This window comes from Triturus cristatus, chromosome 11 (genome assembly GCF_964204655.1).
Source record: "Triturus cristatus chromosome 11, aTriCri1.1, whole genome shotgun sequence".
Classification (NCBI taxonomy): domain Eukaryota; kingdom Metazoa; phylum Chordata; class Amphibia; order Caudata; family Salamandridae; genus Triturus; species Triturus cristatus.
In genome coordinates, this window is record NC_140594.1 from 856994827 (window position 1) to 857018032 (window position 23206).

Here is a 23206-nt window from a genome sequence, read left to right on the forward strand (position 1 = left end):
TTTCATACATCTACTCATCAAACTTTTCACCATCCTTTTCTCCAGTTATGCCTCTATATAACACTTCATCTGCCCCTCCTTCCTCCCACCATCCAGTCATACATCTCTCCATCCCTCCATCCAACAATCCATTCATCAACCTCTCTCTCTGTCATCCACATTCTCTCTTTCCATCTCACCAGCAACCCGTGCGTCTCTCTGCCTACTATTCTATCTTTCCTCCCACCCATCTATAAGTAACTATCGTTGTCTTCATTTCTTGCTCTCCATCCACCGTCTCTCAATCTATCCATCCACTCTCCTCCCATCAGTCTTTCCACCCATACGTCTCTCTATCCCTCCATCTCTTCCTCCATCCGCCTGTGCCTCTACATGCGATCGTCTGTCGTTTGCAGATACCTTAGAACTGTTCATCATCAGAGGCTGAGAATTGAGTCCTCGCCTCTCTGCAAGACTCTCCACTCTCCGAACTCTCCACTTAAAAGTACATTTCTTGGTGGGAATTACTTTAATTCTAACCAGTGTCATACCCTCCGACGATAGTAAATACTGCATGTGGTACAGGTTTTATTCAGAAAAAGTTTCAGAAATGAGGCTGCACTCAATAAAGGACTTAAATATGAACTCTCTGTCGGTTTGTCTACCCATCTGTCATGTCGCTCTGTCTGTCTCAGTAGCAGCTTGGCTAGATTCCATCTATAAATAAATGTCGGTAGGTCTGTGGGCCACTTTGAGATGAGTCACCAGGGAGCGGCGAGTGGGGAGTTCTACGAAAGGGTGGGGTGCTAACTTTCTTTCTGGGGTGCTTGTGATCTGTGTGTGAATTCGGGCTGCACAAAGGAAAGCTGGCTGGGCCGGTCAGTTCCCAGCAGTGGAATGAAAGGAGCCGCTCCAGGTCTCCGCTGGGGTTCGGGCGGGCCCGCGAAGCCACAAGCCCTTTTATCAGTGGAATGGGGTCAGCCTGTATAGTTATCATAACTCCCGGGTGGTGGGAGGTATTCACCTCGAAGCATATAAGAACAGCCATCAGATCGGGCAGATCAAACCTCCCAGCCATTCTCCAGCAACTGCAAGGTAAGGCCTCCCTCTATGTCTCTGCACGCGGAATAGCTGACCAGAGGCAGGGTGCACGGCTTGTGCACGAGACGGGGCTCGTGGAAGCATGCGATGACGTTGGGAACCTGCAGGGGCATGCGCGTTAGGAAGAAACCCATGCGTAGGCTTAATTCCGAGGTCAAAGGGGAGCCTGAATTCCGAGGTCAAAGGGGAGCCTGCTAACAGGCGTGCGAGTGAGGTGCTGGTATGCGCGTCTCACAGGTGTGGTGTCTGTGTAAGGTTGTGAACTGATTGTGTACACGGTACGGGTGTGAGGTGGGACTGAGCCCGCGCGCACGCACACAACACAAATATTGGTAAGAACTGGGGAGCAAAAAGATCAACTACAGATGTTCGTTGGTGGGACTGACATGCTTTAATTTGCAATTAGACCTTTTGGTAACACAATGGTGATGCTGGTTTTAAAATAGTTGTATGTTGGTATACAGATGTCAACAATATCGATATATAATAATATTACATCCGAGACATAGCCCATCATTACATCACCAAGGTACGTATATACTTACTAATCTTAAATACACCAATATTGGAGGCAAGTACAGGTGGGTTCTAAACTCCCCTTACATTTCCATTACACACAATCTAAGTATAGATGGAGTTAATAATAGTAATTATATACTTACTTTCCAATGTAGCAGTTAAGGTGATGTAGTGATGCAATCTTATTGTCAGGATTTTATAGCGCATTTTAGTGACCCACCAACTTTAGAACAGAACATAGAACTCTGCCTGCTGTTTTTAGAGTTTGAGTTGGCCTATTGCATGGCGCCATCCTGGTTCTTCTCAACACGATCGCTGCATTTAATATTGTGCTTCCTTGTATCGGAATCCGGCATTTGCTTCTTCCAACAGTTGATTGTCCCCGAGATTGTCTTTGGCTTGTTTTTGACCCCACTTTCTTCAGTGTTTGCTGGTAGAGGTAGGGTGTATGTGGGCTGCTTGTTGTCCTTATAGTGGAATCAGATTCAGGTTTGTGACAGATTAGGTGAAGGTTGTTATGTTTTGGTGCTGTGAGAGCTTTATAGAGTCTGTAATGGCGGAGCTTGGGACTTGGATCCAGCACTGGTCAAGGCTTCTCTGCGCTGGTCCATGGGTGACAGCAAGACTTGAAGTCCCACCATCCATTTGGTGGACTTTATCTCAGCTGAATGGCAGATGGTCTGGCTAAAGTAAGAGGTGGCTTGAATTACACGTAGCGGTTCTACTTCTGGGACAGAGCCTAACTGTATAGATGGCATTGTGCCCGAGCAAATTCTGTTATAGACATTTTCACCTCGTGAGAAGCATAAAATTAACATTTGTACCTACTGTCCAATGGGAAAATAACCCTTTCTACTAGTCACCAGTTCAGATGTTAAATTGTCACCAGTCCAGATGATAATATCTAGTTGTGAAAGTCAGGATCCAGATGTAAACTCCAGATGTAAAAATTCACCAGCACTCCTGAAATTTATGTAATCCAGATAGATAAGAGCCCCAAAACTGTTTTTGACTAATGTGACTCGCCTGTAGCACCCTGAAAATGGGATTGATTCTTTGGGATTGAACCAAAACATGCATTACAGCTAAGATTCTTTGGCATTGAACCATGTTGTGCATTACATCTAAGAGTCTTTGGGATTGAAGTTGAATCATGCCGTGCATTATATCTTAGATTCTTTGGGATTGCACCATGCCATGCATTACATTTAAGATTCTTTGGGACTGAACCATGCAATGCATTGCATCTAAGATTCTTTGGGACTGAACCATGTCAGGCATTACATGTAATATTCTTTTGGATTGAACCATGCCATGCATTACATTTAAGATTCTTTTGACTGGAATTCATTTTGGAATTGTTTAGGTTGAAGAATAAACTGGAGTTGTAAATTGAGTGATAGATTAATGTATTATCTGCCTTGGATGGGGGGGGGTGTGGTTTGGGAGCCACTATTTATGCTTGTCTTCACAATATTGTGGTAGTCGCTATTCTCGATATAATATTTTTTTTGGACGATATTTAAAATTCAGTATTGTGATAGAATACCAGGGAAAATCCATAATGGCGTGGTAATCACACATCCAGTAAGTGGTATACTATCTGCTGGGGAAGCATTTTTCACCCAGGATTGGTGGTCTGTTGGAATGGCTAGGTCTCCCTAGCTGTGTGAACATGCATTTGTCTGGGGCTTTCTTTACTTTAGTGGCCAATGGTAATATTTTGGGGGTGTTCCATGTATTTTATCGAACTGGCTTTAGGCATCTGTTTTGGTGGAACGATATCAAGAGATTTCTCTGAATTTGAGAAGTTTACTGTGTTCAGGTTCACTCCTTGCGGTAATCTTTGGTTTGAGCATCACAGATTGTAAATCATTTTGAAGAGGCCAGTTTGATGTTCCTGAGTGACCTAGCTCTCAGTGTGGTATTTAAAAAAAAGATATGTTTGCATGGTAACAAATGCCACTGAAATTATGCGGGAATCGAGGACCAAATTGTGTGGCTTGGCTGTCTAAACTATGCAGAAAGAAAGTGAACTATGCAGAGTAATGCAGCACATTCTGTGTTGGTATTATTTCACTATTTTCTAATTTTAACACCTCTTGATACTATCTGGTAAAAGATTTCACCTCATTAAGACTAGTTTAATTACTCAATTCAGCAATCACTATCTAACTGAAAGGTAATCAGTGAACCTTTTCAAAGGGCCTGTCCCAGCACTGCACCTAGAGAGTTCTTTTATAATTTTAGAAACGTTGCAGCCGTTTAAGCTAGAAACATTTTTTTATTGAAATCTTAAACGTGTGCAGCTGATGGTAGATAATTTGGCAAAGCCACAATAACTATAGTTATGCAGAAAACACAGCAGCTGCAAAATCGGAGTGACGTCTCCTTTGTTGTGGGTGATGTTGAGATCTCTGAGACGCAGGTTGTGTGTAAAAGTGATGCTACTCGTGAGCAGTTGAGGGGCTGAGGGTGAGAGAACCTGATGTCACTGGATTTCAAAGACTCAGAGTGTTTGACGTCACTTACTCTGCCTCTCGAATTTTCTGAATATATATTTGTGGCTAGAACCCACTGAGAGATATCAGAGTGTATCACTGGTGAGACGTGTCCCAACACCACCGAAATACAGCCATCCAGCTGAATTAAGACATGCAGAAGTTGCAATTAAGTTATACAGAAAGTTCATAACATATATTGTTTTTAAAAAAACAAACATATTTGTGCATTTCTTTTTCAGTAGCGCTATTAAATGTATTGCGCCTTATAAGTTCATGATGTGGCACAGTATTGGCCCACCCCCTTGCATATTTTTCCACTGCTATCGTATGTTACTTTTATTGTGGTGGAGCATGGGAGGTGTAGTACCAGAATATCGTGAACTAAATATCTTCCGACCAAAACCTTGTGTCCTAAAGATCACTTAATGACCGCAACAGAGTAAGATCCTATTGCATTTATCCAACAAAAAAAATGTGTATTGTTTCTCCCTTTTGTCTGCACCTGCATTTCTCACCCCAATCCAGTCCCTTCATTGTGTTTTAAACCTCTTTATTGAAAGGGTTTCTCTTTGCATATACCTAGACCGATATTCGGCACATTTACAGTAGAATATGGTGGGTGCACGTGCGGGGATTTGTACAATTTACTCAGTTAAAAATGTACCTTGGCAAATGCAACATATTCATTCCTTTCCACAGGTAGATCACATGATGGATAGGTGGGTGTTTGGTGGTGTCCAGCTTCTCCTGGCCGTTGTCTGTGTTGGGAATGCTTTGCCAAGTACCCCCGTTAGTGTGCTGGACCAAGCAGCCATGTGCCAGGAAGTGCTAAGCAGCAGTCCGACCCCGATGTCTGTGCCCTGGAGCTGCCTGTGCTACTCTTGCAAGGGAACGCAGGGGATCCCAGGGTTAAAGGGAGCCCCAGGAGCTGCAGGTAAGGCGATGAAAGGCACAATAGCCTAACGCTATCTAAACACATTAAATCACAAAAAAGCCCCAGAAATTCACTGAAAAAACACACTCGTAAAGATTACTAACGATTCCGTGGACACTAACACGAAAAGCCCCAGAAATTGCAGGTTATGGTATGCAATGAACAGTGCACACTATGGGCATATTTGCAAGACCCTATTAACACCAGAACGTCACTTTTTTGACGTTGTGGCGGCGATACGGCCTTCGGCTTATTTACAAGGCAGCGTTAAGCCACTTAACATGGTTTAACGCTGCCTTGTAAAAAAGGCACCTGTTCCCGCTATACTTAGCGCAAACAGGGTGGGCAATGGGTGTTGAAGTGGGCATTCAGCCGCAACACCCATTGATTCTGACGCTGCCCCATATTTACAAGAGTGGCATAAATATGGGGCAGCACCAAAATTAAGACCAGGGTAAACCTGGTCTTAACAGGGCGCAACAAAGCGTAATGCTTTATTTCTCCTCGTTTTCGCAATGCAGCACACATAAAAACAGCAAAATGCCATGCATAATTGTTTATGTACAGGAAGGTGCCCCTTACTGTACATAAACAATCATTTTAAAAATGACGAGTTCAACTTCTATGTGTGATGCACAAAGCAGCACACATAGAAGTTACAAATCACCATTTAAGATTGTTTATGTGCAGTAAGGGACACCTTCCTGCACATAAACAATCTTTCACCACAACGCAGGCAACCTTGCACTATGGTGTAAGGTTGCCTGCGCTGGCGCTAGGCAGCTGAAATTAGCGCCAACGCAGGGGCAAATGCAGGGCTGCACCATATTGTTGTAAATATGATGCAGCCCTGCGTTTCAGAAGTGGCAGAGTACGGCGTTAAGCCAAGAAGGTTAACGCCGCGCTCCGTCACTTCTTTGTAAATGTGCCCCTGTATCTCATGCCACATGCCATGCTCAGTACACCACTTTGCCAATACTATATGAAAACAAACCTGTTTTCCAAGAGCAATATATGGTGGGTGGAGTTTTTCAGATTTGTGTTTTCTAACCATTTCCAACCTTTAACGGTTTTTTGTCAGTGAATATATATTTAATGAAAAAAGGCACTTAAAAGTAAGTTATGGTTCACCAAGCATAAAAGTCATGGCATTCTCCAGCTGTGGCATGCAGTGCAAAATATATCCATAACTCACACCACCTGCCAGGTAGTGCTTTTAATAAATTGGCTTTTTTTCTCATGCCATCGATAAAAAGGTCTACTGAGAATGGCAGAGGAAGTGAGCCATAGTGTGTGCTATGCATTGCATACTATAACTGGAGAATTTCTGTTTTTTTGGGTTTGTGTTCACTGAGCCATAACAAACCTTTATTCAATCAATTGCATTTTTAAAATAATGTCTACATTCACCTACTATTGACCCATTCTGCTCTGCTCACGTCAGTCAGCCACACCCCTTCAGCAAGTGCAATGGGGACCGGCCACATCACCTGCCTGGCCTTGCAGTGGGCTTAATTTGCTGTCTATCAAATGCAAAGCACATTTGGTATACAACACCAAAGGTATTGGTGAATGCAACCTTTATTGCCCCTCATTTATCTTTGCCTCCCCAACAGATCTCCTCAAAACTTGACATGAAAACCAGCACAAGGCTCAACATCTGTCACATTTTGAATGGATTAGTCAAACGAAGCCAAATTTATGAGTAATTGAACTCTTCTTTGACCACTCTTTTAAATCTGCCCTCCTTTATGGACCTGCATGAAACTGAGAAAGCGAAGCATAGGCTAAACATGCTTAGTCTCTGCCAAATTTTGTGAGGATAGGTCAAATTGTGCCAAAGGTATTTAGTGACTAAAAAATGGTTTTACTTTCCCTTTACCTCTTGGCCCTTCCCCTTAATGGATTAGCACGAAACATTAAATACATGCACTGAATGTCACTTGCTAACTGCCTGACACATCTGATGCAGATTCACGAAACAGCGATAAGGTTAAAAGCAATGACATATTTGACAGCCCCCTCCATTTAATTTTGGTGATCCCACTTCGATAGAGTGGTACAAAATGGGACGCAATACAAAAACAATACCCCTAAACTTCTAACAAGTTTTGTGCAGATTTGTCATATATTGCCAATGTTATTAGCAAATAAACACTTTGTTGCCTCTTCCCTCTTTTGAAGAGAACACCCTTGATGGATCTGCATGGATTTAAAAGAGCCTTTTAGCAGATTAAACATGCTAAATATCTGCCAAATTCCATGAAGATCCAGAAAACGGTGCCAACATTATTAAAACATCAAATATATTTTAAACCCCCCCCCCCTTTAACTTTCACCTTCAGTGGATCTGTACAAACCCTGAAATAACTGTACTCCCTGCTTCTTGTTAATTGCCTGCCACATTGATGAAGATTCATCAAAGAAAGCCAAAATTATAACCACATGAACTTTTATCACTGCTTCTTTGATTTCCCCCGAAGTTGATGATTCAAGATGGATTTGCACAAGACCTTACAAATCAATAGACACTAATCCTTCCAAGCTTCTGCCAAATTTGGTGTAGGTTTACCACAGAGTACCAAGGTCATTTGCAAATTAACACTTTTATGCTTGCCCCTTTTTAACTGCCTCATCTGTTAGTAGATTTACACCAATCTGGAATTACCAAAAGTATCACAACATACTAAGAGTCTGCAAAATGTCATCTGTATTTGTCAAACACTGCAAAAGTTATCAGCAAATCAAAAAATGGATTTTCAACTGACAAGGTATACAAGTGTTACCCCTTTCAAACTCAACTGACACACATCTCAAACTATAATATTTCAAAAACTACTGAAAGGATTTACACCAAACCCCGAAAAGCACACTTCCTGGACAAAGTTCTACTTTTATGCTAAGTATAGTGTAAATATTTTCAGCAGTTTTTTTGTAGTTGTGCGCAAAACGTCCTATGAGTGCTAAAATCAGGAAACATGTCTTTTTTGACAACCCATTTAAGTTTTTTCTTCAGCACAGAAGTGCACGAAAATTGGCATTCTGGGTCTTACTTGCCAAAGGTATAGGCTAATCAAAAAATGCCTTTTAAATGGAAAATTCAGGTGAAGCAAAAGTACACAGTGTCAGCTGCCACTGTGTAATATATTTCCAGAGGGATAATCTCTCTATGACTCACTAACCATCCCCCTGTATATCTTGACTGTCCTGGGATTCAGCTATTAACTCCTTGTCAGTGCTCTCAAGAGGTTTACACCCATAGATCTCCCCACCTAGTCCCACTATGTATCTCTTCAGAGGATAACACCCTTGTGACTCAACTGAGCAGTTACACTGAAGGCATCCTAAAAGAGAAACAAGCCTGCGGCTGACATCACAGGTCCAAATGTATGCATTCCCAGGGGGGAAATACATGGAATTCACCTAGCAGCCCTCAAGCTGACCCACAGAAAGGAATAGACCCATTAAAGTCACAAACCATCCCAAGAGATACCGCTTCAGATGAATTACAATCTCATGGGAGGCTCCACAGCCATCCTGAACATACAATAAATCATGAACTTCCGCCATTTCCTGAAACTTACTTTATAGTTCTAGTGCATATGTACACCTAATGAAAACACTGGAACTCAAGTGTCATTTAAGACACCCGTGGGTTTGAAAATAACTCACCTCATCAACCCCTCTACAAGTATATTAAAAAGAAAAATGCTCCTGCATTGAAAGCATCATTGGAAGGACACAAATTCAAACAACTCACCTCATTTCAGAAACCATGCTGCACACTGCCTAGAAGGAAATCACATTAGAACTCATCATATCAGCAACACCACAGTAATTCCCAGAAGGAAAATACCCTAAGTGTGTTATCAGCAGCCCCACTGGGGGATAACATGCCTATGATTCACCTCACTGACACTTCTTCTTACACCCCAAAAGGAAAACACTCCATTAAATCACCTAGTCAATCTCATAATAAGTACCCCCAGTGAGAAAACACTTGATTGTAAGATCAGACTTTAAGGTTCTGCAAAGGAGACTAAGGGATCAATATGAAATACTAGAACGCAGATCTCTAGCCGCACTTGGGGGATCCCCGTGGGGAACATATAGAGGTAGATTTGCAAACAGATAAGAACAACCTCGCACATGCAGTCTGTCAATTTCTTGGCTGATCTTCACAGATAAAATTGATGTGGTCTAGATATAAGGCAGGGTTCTCTATACACACTATGTGCGGCACAGATGCTTTTGGTCTCAGCAGGTTTTCTCCAAGGCTCATCCCAATAAATGAATCTCAGAGCTTCACCTCCATCCTCATCACCCTTTGGGAACTCCTTTGAGAGAGCACCACTCTCCCTATCTTTTGTGTATCATTGCTTCACGTCCCTCATTGTCCTTGCCATTGTTGCTTTTGCTGCATGTTATAGGTCACTATCATGCTTTCCTATTCCCCTTACAGGTAGTCCTGGAAGTCCTGGCTTGAGAGGTGCAAAAGGAAGCCCAGGAGCAGCAGGTCTGCAAGGACTGCAAGGACCAAGAGGTAAGAAAACAGATTCTTCTCTTCTACAATTCTATAGCTAACTCTTTCATGGGCACAGTCATCACCATATATTATAGTCATCCTTTAATTACATGCATACAGTGTACACCTATTCCAAAGGACTGGTGCTGATTACTGGATAAAATTGTAGAGCTCTCCATGTCTACTGCATAAACAACAGAGCATTTAAGGCCTTGCAAAACGTCCAATGATCTGCCACAACACATAGATGCTCAGTGAGTGAGCATCCGAGGATAGTGGTTGGGCCGGTAAAGCTTTTTTCCAAACCTAACTTGTCTAAAGGAGAAAACTTCAAGAGTACTCCTGAATGCAACTTCCAGCCGTGTTTTTATATGAATTTTCATGTTGTATCCTTCATTTCTTAAAACCAAGGGCAGCTTAATCACAGAATAACAGAGAGCCTGTCAACTTCTTTAGCCATGAACAAATTAGTGATGGGGACAGAGAATGTTCTGTATCTCTTCTATATGAGTGCTGCGGATCTATGGGAAACTTTTGTGAATTACATCACCTTTAATCATGTACACAATGGCAATGGGCATAGAGGGGCCTGCATCTCCTCTAATCAAGGATTCCATCCCTAGGAATAGGGAATTACATACATCATTCTCATTATTCTTTTGACCAAGGGCAGACCAGAGATGAGAAAAGATATTAGCTGCATGTCCTGCAATCAACAACAAGTAAGACATGGGAATAGAAAGTAGCCTATACCTTTTCTAATAAGAGACATCCCGAGCATGAACTCTGGGAAGGACCTGTACATTAACTCCTAGCACGTTTTGATTTGGGCATGGCTAGTGAGTCTCTTCCTAAAAAGCCCTTCCTCTCTCTATACAAAGAAAGATCTGTACCACTTATCTTTATTATCCCAGTCCAGAACAAATGTAGTGAACTGTATTCATGACCTTAACTAACCTCCTACTGGGAAGGAAGAGCCATCGCTATATTTACTCCTAGGTTAGAGTACTCTGGGTGGGAGATGGTGGCCTTGCCACCTAAACCTAGCTGACGTCGGCTTGAACAAATAAACACTGGGGTATCTCTCTCACCTCACCCTTCCATGTTCATAAGCAATTACATCTGCACCCTCAGTGGACTGCTCATCAGGCAAAACATATGATTTGAGCAGCTGATCTTGGCTGAATTTGGAATCAGGAACAAAGATTGACCTGTGTATCTAATACTTGCAAACCTTTTCCTTGACACAAAAAAGATCTTGGTATCCGATTCTCACTGGCTGGAGGACCTGTCCCTTTAACAATGCCAGGGGCGGATTCTCCATTAGGGCTCTGGGGCTGCTTTCCCCTGAATTTTTTCCTTCAAATTCCTATACAAATATTAAATAGATCGATTTATTTAGAGATATGATCGTATCTCTTAACAAATCAATGTATTTAAGTCTGGGCTGTGTGTCTCAGGCTGGCTGCCCCACCTCGCTCTAAATCAGGAGACAGAAGCCAAGCAGTAAATCAACTTTCAGAACTGGGACGCAGGGCTTACTGTTCTAAAGCCCTTCATAAAGAATCATTGCCATTGTAGTGTACGGCAGTATTTTCTATAGGCAAGCGACGCTGTCAGCGTCATGGTTTGGAGCATTGATGTCTCCCTCCCTGCGTGAGAGCAGCTGTCCGTCATTTATAGATATAGATCCCACCCTTTCCTAGTCGTCACACGGATGCAAGCACTGGTGCATGTGTGTTTTGATGCCTTGGCGTCGGTAATAGTAAGTGTTTGAATGCTAATCTTCTGTTATGTATGTTGTTCTGAAACCCCTTGCCAAGCTAACCTTCCCCACTGTGACACCACAGGCCCTGGCTGCATGTCGCTTGCTCCGTTAGAAGTGGAGCTGCAGCATTTGTTCCCCCGTGAAATAGATGCAAAAGACCAGCAGGCCAGGGTTCTTGCTCCCTTGTGAAGTTGATACAAATATCCGAGTCATGTGCTTACAGTAGACTGTTATCTGCTGTATGACATTAAAACTGGCCCGATCTTCATGCTTTTAACAACATTAATGCCAAAAACATGGATTGATTTATGAAGAAAGAGTGTTAAAAATGTTGAGGCAATACATGTCAGCGATCTAGTTCCTCTCTTATTTCGCATTTTACTTAATCTTGCCTCTCTCTAGAGTTAGCTATTTAATCATGTTGTGTTTCTTTCTGTATTTTTTCTGTGCTTACTTTGAGCAGTGCAGGTGTTTATGAGGAGCTTTGATTAAGAGCTCTGAAGCTGACCCTGAAGCCAAAGCAAAGTGCCTGTCAGCGGGTTAGCCTCTCTGCAGAGCACATAGAACAATGGTCAAATATGCCAGTTGTAATTACAATTTTGTGAAAATATGTGTGAAGGGGGTGCACAGATGGCAAAATATTTACAGGGCAAAAGCAAATTAAAAGAAATTGCTTAAATGTGAGTGAATGCAGTGTGTGTTTGAACGTGGTGAAGTGAGGGAGACACAAGGAAGTGCATTCAGCGAAGTGAAAAAAGAGGGTACTGAAGAGGAAAGAGAGGTGGTTAAAGATGTGCAGATTTTTTTTTAAAAAATTCTTCTGGAGGATACAGCCTGGACCCCACGTTCGTCCATTAAGCTGGCTCACGTCACTCACTACATAAAAGTTATACCAAAGTTTTACACTTCGCCACTTTCAAATATCATCAGCCGCCACTGGTAGGTGGCGGTTGGTGCGATTGTCATTTTTGGCCTCCCATGACCTCCTTCTCCATGAATTTCCTCACCACCATACTCCAACAGTGCACCTCATCGCCCCATAGCCTCTCTGTGACATACATTTCATTTTTTATAGCGCTACTCATAGTTCACTCACACTCAGTGCTGTGATTTGCATGGTACACATTCTTTGTAGCAGGCACATTTACCCTCTGCCATACTTTATGATGAGTCAAAACTGCTACTTGACAAAGCACTGATCTCTCACCAGTATGAACATTAATCACCAGAGTTATCTTCACATTTTTATTTCTGCCTGAAAACTGCTGCACAAAGAAGAGACCTTTCAAGTATTTTTAAACCCATAAGCTATTTTTAAACACAGCCCCCTGCACCAAAGTCAGCGTCATGTGCGGCTGCACCGGTTGCAACGCCCTAAAGCCGGCCCTTGGGGCTTTCTTTGGATATTGTAACCTGCACGTCTAACTGACCTTTTACGGAGAAAAAACAACAGGTTATTTCCATCACAGTATCTGTTGTTAACATGGAAAATAATTAACTTTAGTTTAAGTTCTGCTGCCTTGGGGTGGCCATCACTTCATGAATCAGAAACGTAATCATTATAAATTCTCCCTATCAATGTTCTAAAAAATCATTAATCCCTACTTTTCTTCGTGCTTTGTGTTTCAGGCTTCAAAGGAGCGGCAGGGAATCCAGGAGAACAGGGACCACCAGGAAACATAGGATTGAAAGGCAATACTGGAGCGAAAGGTGAGCTGGGATGATATAAGAGAAGGGTGGTTGCAGTTGTTAGTGTAACCAATGTCCTAGGATGTGTTTGACTACTCCAAATGAAGTTCCCACACCAGTGGAACACAGTGCCACTTCTTCATTCACAGGTCAGCGTCAAAAATAAAGTGCAGGGACCCAAGGGTTTTCTTAGGTGCCTCTCACCAGTGCTGACTAATGGCAGGGTCACCAAATATCAAAGCTGCCTAGTCTTGATTCCACCTCACGCCTCTTTCTTCCACTGCAGTACACTTCCTGACTTATCTTGCTTGCCGTTTCTTTTCATTATTTCCATCTGAACGTTTTCCCATCTTTCTCTTCTTCCTGCTTTCTCCCTGTTCCGTTTTTCTCTTTCTTTCTCAGGGCCAAAGTCCAATGATAAAAAAACAAGTCTGGATACCTAAAATGAGTGTTGGTGCCTACCACCTACAACCACCTGCACAGACTAAACACTGTCCATATCAAATCTCACCTGTGACTGGCCACTTTTTAGTCTGTTTGTATTTTACCCCAAAGTCAACAGCTTTATTTTCTGCTTGATTCACCCATATCATTCTGCCAGATTTGCTTGGGTTCCACATGGCTCTACCAGCCTTCAGTTACACCATTTGCGCCTTGGGGCAGGGGGGCTCCAAGCTAAAATCCCCCTGTTCACATAACTAACTTTACTTAATTTATATCAGTCCCAAGAGTTTACCTCATTTTTTCCAAAATGTGCTAGAGGTGCTCCCAAATGTCAAAAATTCCCTCTATGCTGCCAGATCCAGCATGTTGTCCTGGTGTCATGGCTGTCCAACATATAGCATGGGTGCCCCTTTAGCAGGTGCAACCGGCACAGGTAAGAGCGGTAGGGTGGGGCGGGGCGAGGTAGATGGGGAAGTCAACAGATGGTGGGATAGGTCAAATTAAATAAAACATTTTTAAAACCACTTACTTTGCACTTGAGCGCAAGGTAAGTGGTTTTATTTATGTTTTTATTTAATTTTACGCATCCCAACGCCTGCCCACTTAACACCCTTTCACCGTGCCCTGTCTCCGCCCCACCTCACCACTCTTATCTATGCCGGCTGCGCATGCCCTTTAGTCCAAAATCACATACAATATGCCTCTGCTAGAATTTTGCTATTAGTACCATCCATAAACCATGGCTGACTCTAATGTAAAAAAAAAACTTAAGTATGTGAGGGCCAGCACTTTGTCATAATTTTGCCCCCTCCTATATACCATGGTTGTTCTCCCTTATGACAAACACTACCTTCAGTGTGTCCACACCAGCATTTTGCCACGAGTACCACATGCCAAGAATTTTCTCCAGCACGCCAACAATTTTCCAAAGGTACCCCAGGCCACAAATTTGTCCCATATGCCAGTGCCAATATTTCTCATCGGTGTACCTATATGCCAGGTATAACGTCTAGTGCGCCCTGGTCTGCTAGCCCTTTGTCTCAGGTGCTTGTCATGCTAAGAACTGCCTCCAGTATGCCAGTGCTAGAGTTTGCCATGGGTGCCTGTTTAAGGCAAGAATTACCTTCAGTATACTGGGTTCAAGAGCTCACTCACAAGCATATCATCACATTCTCACTCATGCTCACTTATAATCACTCATTTACACTCTCGCAGATCCATTCTCACTAAATTGCATTCATTCATTCTCACAGTTGCGCTCACTTATAGTCATCCACTCTCATTCATTCTTGCTTCCACTCACTCTCACACATTCTCATTCATTCTCACCCACATACTCTCACTTTTTTGCAGTCTCGCTTTCTCTTATTTATACTCACTGACTTACTCATACTCCCTGACGCATAGGGCACATTTGCTAAAAAACATGCAGCACAACCAAAGCTGCATTGCGTGCTAGGGCAAGAGAATATTGTAGAGCCATATCTGCTAGGATAGGACCCTGGTGCTTTCCTCAGCACTTGTGCATAAACAGGCTGCCTAGAACTATATACACATTCCTTCGCACCATGCTGCAAAGGTGTTCACATGATATCTAGAATAGGTTTTGTACTCGCAGGTTAACCTTCCAGTGCAAAGTAAAAAATACTTTGCTTGGACAAACTTTAAAACTTTTCTCACATTGGATGTGCGCTGTATAGTGCAGCACATGTGAAGTGTGTAAAAAGGAATGAAAACATTTCCCCAACTTAAAACCTGCCTCAAGAAGGTGTTAATCTTTTGGTACAAAGCAGTGTCTAACATTTTTAGTAGACTGGATTTTGTGTCAAAAATCCCTGAGTTGGAGCCTGAGAATGCCCATGTAGCACCCATGTCATGCCCCGTGGTGTAATGTAGCGCAGACCATCACAAATGATTATTTGTGCTACTGTGAGGCTATTTTTCATTCCAAAAAAAAGTTTTGTACTGGAATGCAAATTGTTTATAAGACTTTGTACCAGTTTGCATCACTTTGCGTAAAGCTGCCCCTGAATCTCAGTCATTCCACTACCTGTCACTCACTTTCATGAGCAAACACAGACACGCGCTCACACATGCACGCTCTTCTCTCATATAAACCGACTGTTACCCACATACACACAACATGCATTTAAAAGCACTTTATTTTATTTTCCACAGCTGTCAGCGAAGGTTCCATTCCAGCTCCTGCTGCTTCATCTAATATGCCAATAGTGAATAAAATACTATTATTAATTTTTACAATATTAAAATATGGGCCGAAAAAGAGGGTGGAGCACAACTCCTACATAAGTGAGCAGCCTCACTGTTCTTGGCACTTATTTTGCCACCTCTGAGGCCAGATGTTGCAAAAGCAATACCTGGGTCACAATGGGCAACACAGGGGTCGCACCTACTACTCCTGGTGATGCCTAAATCACATCCATGTGCTCTATGCTACCCCTAAAGAGTAAAACAAACCTGGCAGAATTACCAAATAGAATGAGGAACAAGGCAGGGGGTGTCCCTTGTAACTATGGGTATTCTCTTTCGCAATTGAACCTGTTGTAAGCCAACTGCGACAAATGGTAGACCAGTTTGATTTAGTGGCCATACAATATTTCATTATTTGCAAATCATGTTGTGTACCTCTGAGATGTTTGCACTGCCCTCCCTTTAGTCCTTCAGATATTAGAAGAATTTGGCAGTGTCTGAAGGCTAAAATGAAACAGGAATAAGTCTTGTATTGTTCCCTTAAGAGTCCTTAGGGCTCATGGGCTTGCTGTAATAAACACGGGCAGTCTCAAGTTATTGACACACACAATGAAATTGCTATGGTTCAAAATCTATAGAAAACAACGTGACGTAATTTCAGTCAACTCAGATAGAGGTTTGGTGGCCACCAGAGTGTGTGTGGTCTTTTGGAAGGAATTGCCCCTTTCGCCCCCTGGGAAGAGTTGCCATATTCCAAATGATTCTTCTACTTTGTCTACTATTGTTCTCCCAAATTGCATCTCCCAATAGATGAAGGAGAGCTGAGTGTGCCTGATTTTGAGACATACTACATTGCTGAGCATCTGCAACAGATTATGCCAAGGTCAACACAAAATCAAACACATTAATCAGAATATGTCGGACCTACATTGAGAGTAGATACAGCTTAAAATCTTTTTGGAGTGTGAAGTCTCATGGATGGAACACCTTGCTTGTTGGTAGCAGCTAGACATTGTTTCCATAGGTACCTTAAAAAATGAAGGATTTTACCAAATCAAGGAAACAACTAACTTAGCGATATGGAATACTACCAGTGTCAAATGTAGCTAGAAAACAGGCTTAGGAATCAAATTTAAAGTGGCCCCCATTAGTGAATTAGAAAGCTTAAAAGGTTGTCTTTGTTTACAAATTGGGCCAGTTCCGAACCTGTAAAGACATTCTGTATAGGTGTTTTGCAAATTAAGGAAGATTTGAACTTGATGCAGACAATGTTTGTTTTAATATCAGGGAAATCAACAATCATAGACCAGGCCCACAAACAGAGCTTTTAGACCAGCCCATCGAGTACTGCCTGTCCTGAAGGTCAGTCCGACCCTGAACACCACTACCATTATACAATTAGGACAGCTTTAATACCCTTTGTAGTATTAAGGCAAGCATATAACAGACCAGCAGGCCAGTTCCTAACACAAGTAGCGTTAGAAAGGGTGGTTCAATCCCTCTAGGGCACATCCCATAGAAACCTGCAACAAATCGATCTGTGCAGATACTCTTGGCATGAGGGGAGAGTTCGCCGTGGTATCTCCAATATCTACAAATTCCTCAGGATCACACAAACCATAGACCCACCTATCCTAAAGGGCTTTTGGGAGAGTGACCTAATGGTAGACATCATGGACACAAAATGGGTGGCCTCGCTTAGATATGTAATGCCAATAAAAGGACTAGGAATGCCCATCTGAAATTTCTACAATTCATCTACCTGCACCACACGTTTCTCACTCCCTTTAAATTGCACAGAATGTCTGCATCTAAACTACAGAATGAGATTTAGGGCCCTATATTCTAAAGCATTTTCCCATAGACACAGAATGGATAAAACCCTTTGATACATCTGGCCCTTAGATTTATTGATTTAGATTTCTTGATAGCTAAGCGAGCTGTCACAGCCTGCAGGAAGTTACCCCTTGCAACGGAAGTTACCAACTGGAGATCTAAGCTTTATACATGGGCTCAAGCAGAAGAATCGCTAACTAGAATTTTGCAATACTGTGCGAAGAAGCCAGATGAGTTTACTGACTGGGACTCTCTTCTACTCGAAGTTAACCCACAATCATAGGATATGCTGCCATATCTAGTCTATGGCACCTCGATGCCGTCAGTATTTCTAATCATCCAGGCTGACTTACTTTTGATCTGACATAATTTTTTTAATGCAGCTGATGGTCATACCATAATGCCTACATTTAAGCCTCTCGTATTTTTTTTTCCCCGAGTTTTATATAGCGCTAACTTGACCCAAATCGGGTATCAGAGCGCTTTACATAGCACCAGTTGCATTACATGAGGACACATTCATTTTTTTTTGTTAGGCACGGGGAGATTAAGTGATTTTCCCAGAATCACAGGATGTCCAGCGTCATTGCCGAGACTCGAACCCAGTTCCCCAGATTCGAGGTTGACCGCCCTAGCTGTTAGGCCAACTTGCTTTGTTTCCTTCCTTTAACTGTTAATGATTTATGTTGTACCACAACACTTCTCTTGCACACGCACACCTCCTGATTTATACGGCTAAACCTCTCTTTTTGCATCTGGTACTGCTCATATTTCTAATAAAGTAACAGATCTTTAAACAGATGATCTAAACAGCTGACCGTTTAACTTTTTCCACTAAACACACAATTTGTTGTGGTTAAACTAAGTAGTAGTTGCTATACAATAATCAATTTGTCATTTTGGCTCAGTCAGGTCCTGAGGAAGGTAGGTAGGTTTCCTTGGTGTTTATATACTCTGTTGTAGTATAACAGAGGTTTCGAAATCTTTGTTCTGCTATCAGAAATAAGCAGCCATAAAAGTACAAAGAAAATAGCACATCTGAAACAGTTCAAACATTTGATACAGCATACAATTACAATTATAAAATTCATTCCATTTGTTGCACTTATAGCATGATACTTTTCCTCGCATTAATCGATTTCAAAATAAATAGAGCAACATTGTAGCATATAAAATGTCATTGCTACTTTGTGTGACCTAATGTTCTGTGCAACAAACAGTGGTTTAAGGTAAAAACACCTAAAATTCAGATAAAATGTACAAAACAATAGAAAGTGCAATGCGCTTAGTTTACTTCTATTTTCATAGGGGCAAGGAGCCATATCAGGTGGGTGGGACTTCATAGTTGGGAAGGCAACTTGATGGTGTACAATACCACATCTCATTCTTATCAGTAAAGAAGGGTGTTGCACATTGGTCACATATGATAAATAATCATTTCCTCCCTCCTCCAAATTCAAGGATTTATACAAGGCGACCGTTGATTTATTCCATTCGTCCATCGGTCGACAATCCAGTCTATGCTGGAGAAAGGTTTCTTTGATACTTTTCTTGGTAAGTGACGATCCGTAATGGGGTCCGACCAAACGGATATATTAAACAACCTTAAGAAGGAGGAGGAATTAATATACAATAGGGAATGCTTAATACATCATTCAGGTATAAACAATCTAAAATAATTGATCTAATAAAAGCAGTTTCTTCCATGTCCCATAATGAGGCCCACAATAACAATGGTCTAACCAATAAAAGATCCTCTAAAAACTTTAGTCCTACCCCATGATGTACAATAGTGTTTGATGCAGAGCATGGTAGATATAACAAGCGTTTTAAAAACAGAGGTAATGCATTCAGATGCTGTGCTATAAAGTTGTATCTCAGCGCTGTCATGCGCTCTGCCTGTCATGCAGCACAGACATGAAGCAGTCACATCTTTGCAATATTATCAAAGGTGATATTTCCTCAGAAATGAAAAGGTCTTGTCTTTTTGTTGTGTTACCGCAGATGCAACACGGTTTTGTCTCCTTGATGTAATCACGCAGCAGTGATGCAGTCTTGTCTCTGAACAGTATTAAAGCAGAAGTGATACAGTTGTGTCTGTGTATTGTGATCTATCGGATATGACGTAGTCTTGTGCTTTTTTTGTTTTTTTATATAGCCCGAACTTGGCCCAAAGGCATCCAGTGCATATTAAATGAGCATCAAATTACTTTACACAAGGTCAGATTTTTTCTTTAAGACACAGGGTGATTAAATGAGTTGCCCAGAAATCACAGACTGGTGAGCAGACGCCAGGACTCGAACCTGGGGCCAGATGTACTAACATTAGGAATATCGATTTTCTAATTACAATTTTCTGCAAATTGCAAATAGGAAATTGCTATTCCTAATGTATGAAAGTTTTTAATTTAAACTAGAAATGCCTAGTGGGTCGCATGTCGACCTACCTCATGAATATTAATGAGGTAGGTCACAATTTGCGACCCATTAGGAATGATAGCCATTTCAGGGATAGTGGCCTGCTGGACCATGTCGATGATTGCTTTTAAATAAATAAATCTTTTTTTCTTTGAAATAAAGCCCATTTCCCTTCTGCAGCACACATAGAAATAGGAAAAACGAGGAGAACTAAAGGTATTTCTCCTTGTTGCATCTCCTTACGCCCCCCTGGGGAGCGTAGGATTCTGACGCACTCCCAGGTTTATGAAATGTTGTAAATGTGGGAATCAGGCAGACTCCATGGGTGCTGCATGGGAACACCCACAGCAACACCCACGGGATGCCCCTTTCACGCAAAGTGATACGTGATGCGCAATATGATGAGTGCTTTACTTACAAAGTCATGAAAAGCCATGCAGGGTGGCTTTGAGTGGCCTTGTAAATATAATCCAGTGCATCAAAAAAAGTGACACACCGATGGCGCTAGGGGCTTGTAAATAAGCCCCTTTGTTTTTACATTCTCAAAGGGAAAGGGGTCTGATGGGGACCCCTTCCAGTTTAGGAAAAAGTATCACTATGTTTTAGTAGTCGGTAAAATATTCATGTTTTGCTACCGTAATTCTGTGGCAAAACATTAATACAAAGTACTGCAAATCAGTATTTGGAAGGGCTGTCCTAAACATGCCCCTTCCAAATATTGATTCAAAGCTAAACTGCATTGGCAGTTTGGAGTTTGCACATACCAAAAAGCACCCCGATTCTGCAATTCAGGCCGTTTGCAACTGCAATGCTTTGTACATCGGCCCGGGTTCCCCAGTTCTGAAGTTGGTAGCTCAGGTCGCTAGGCCACAGTACTTCCCCAATGTCTCCCTTTAATATCTCGTTGCTGATGCTGATGTAGTCATGCCAACGTGTTGTAATTTAGCGAAGGTGGAGTGGTTTTATGCCTCTACTTTAATTAGCAGAGCATTTTTCAGCCATGACATGCTATAATAAAGCAGAGGTCCTATGTTCGCGGTACTATCCTGTAGTATACCATAGGTGACGCAGTATTGTTTATGTGCTGTAGTACAGCTCAAGTGAAGCAGTTGTATTTCTGTGCTGCAATGTAACAAAGATGATGAGGTGCTGGGTAATAACGATATGTCAACAGTTCTGAAATCAAAGCAGATGTCATCGGCAATCAATACCCTGTTTATCTTTACCATCGGAAATGAATGGACTGGTCATGGACTGGTCACCTGAATAAATATAACCACACAACTTTGCTGCTCAAGTAGAAGGCAGCCTGCAGATTGTCTCTTTCTTCTCAGAAGGGGTGAAGAACCTGATGGAGAGCAGAGTGGGGGAAGTCTGCACTGAAACGTGTTCTATGTAAACAGCTCATCTTGTGCTCATTAAAAGATTTCTGCGAACTCTTCTGAGATCTGATGGATGAGAAAAAGCAATAGGGCCACTAGCAGAAGAAAAGGTAATACTATAAACACGTTTTAATGTTTATGTATATTTAAAATCATAGCTAGAATCAAAATAGGAAACCAGAAACCTTAGGCCCACTAAACATTACAATTTTAAGGCTACACACTCAGGACCATTTACATTTCTGATGCTACTGGTTCTTGACAGGGGCACAGGTGCATTTGCTACACAATTGCAACAGCCTATGAATACACTGCCCGTGGTGCTCTCTTTCATGGGCCATGTCACCTTGCTTAATGATGGAAGGCTCACCTAGACCAAAGGCGCTGTCTCTATACAGCCCAGTCAGAGACAGTCTCACAAAGGAGTTACTCAAAATATGCTGGAGAGCTACTGGTAGCTCACGAGCTACTCGTTGGAGACGCCTGCTCTACAGTGTCTCTATACAGCGCAGTCAGAGACAGTCTCACAAAGGAGTTACTCAAAATATGCTGGAGAGCTACTGGTAGCTCACGAGCTACTCGTTGGAGACGCCTGCTCTACAGTGTCTCTATACAGCGCAGTCAGAGACAGTCTCACAAAGGAGTTACTCAAAATATGCTGGAGAGCTACTGGTAGCTCACGAGCTACTCGTTGGAGACGCCTGGTCTACAGTGTCTCTATACAGCCCAGTCAGAGACAGTCTCACAAAGGAGTTACTCAAAATGTGCTGGAGAGCTACTGGTAGCTCACGAGCTACTCGTTGGAGACGCCTGCTCTACAGTGTCTCTATACAGCGCAGTCAGAGACAGTCTCACAAAGGAGTTACTCAAAATATGGAAGTAGCCATCCTCCAACCTTGCCAGTGCTTTCCCAGTGTGCCAACAGATGCCGCTCGGTGAGCGAATGACCATTGTCTTAGACTGGAAGCCAGGTATATAAAGGGGCATTCACAATGGCAGCTGTTAACTATGTGTAGCTTGAAACGTTTGTAGTTTATTCCTGTATGACCTCACTTAGGGCTACACACTCTAACATACTAGGGAGACTGCCTTCGTTTTTTTTAACTCTCTAAGGGGAATATGTATCAAGTTCCGTTATTGCAATTCTCAAATAGCGATTTTTAGGGAATCGCTATTTGAGAATTGCAAAACGGGATGTAATAAAAAATTCGCAAATGTTTTGCGATTTCTTAGCATTTCTTAATTGTGATTAGCAAATTGCTAATCGCAATTAAGGAATACCTTCCCATTCATTCCTATGGGCCAGGAGGCCCATAGGAATGAATGAGAAGACATTCTCAATTAGCGATTCGCAATTAGAGAATCGCAAATCGAGAATAATTTCAAGGGTGCAAGGGTGTCATAAGGACACCCCGATGCACCCCTGAAATGAGCATGTGTGCGCATGTGGCGCACATACATGCCCTAAGGGCATGTATGTGCGCCACATGGCACTTTGAAAGATACCAAAAAGTGCATCTTTCAAAGAAATCGCAAATTACCACCAACTTGAAGTTGGTGGTAATTTGCGATTTCTTAAGGAGAAATCGCACAACTTGGGTGCTTGTTACATTGCATTTAAGGAATCGCAATTTGCAATTCCTTAAATGCAATCGCAAAATAGTGAATCGCTAATTTGCGATTCTCTAATTTGCGATGCCCTTTTGGGATGATACATCCCAAAAGGCCTTTTCCCGTTCGCAAACGGGCCGATTCTGAGAATTGGACCGTTTGCGAACGGGAAAAGGGCTTGATACATATGCCCCTTAATCTATTCATGTAATTTTACTCACAGCAGAGATTAGTCGTTTTGTATTCTCTTTGGTTCTATCACATCCTACCGAGTCAGCGAGAAAC

The 23206-nt window shown here is 42.2% G+C and overlaps 1 protein-coding gene across 1 annotated transcript in view; it reads left to right on the top strand.

Annotated features, from left to right (window-relative positions):
- Positions 1-968: 968 nt before the first annotated feature.
- LOC146785542 (uncharacterized) overlaps positions 969-23206 on the top strand; it is a 39266-nt gene continuing 17028 nt past the window's right edge. The window contains exons 1-4 of the mRNA XM_085634679.1: positions 969-1074; positions 4803-5037; positions 9500-9580; positions 12960-13040. Coding sequence (XP_085490805.1) covers positions 4812-5037; positions 9500-9580; positions 12960-13040 — 388 coding nt within the window. The 5' untranslated portion in view covers positions 969-1074; positions 4803-4811. The remainder of the gene's footprint in view (positions 1075-4802; positions 5038-9499; positions 9581-12959; positions 13041-23206) is intronic.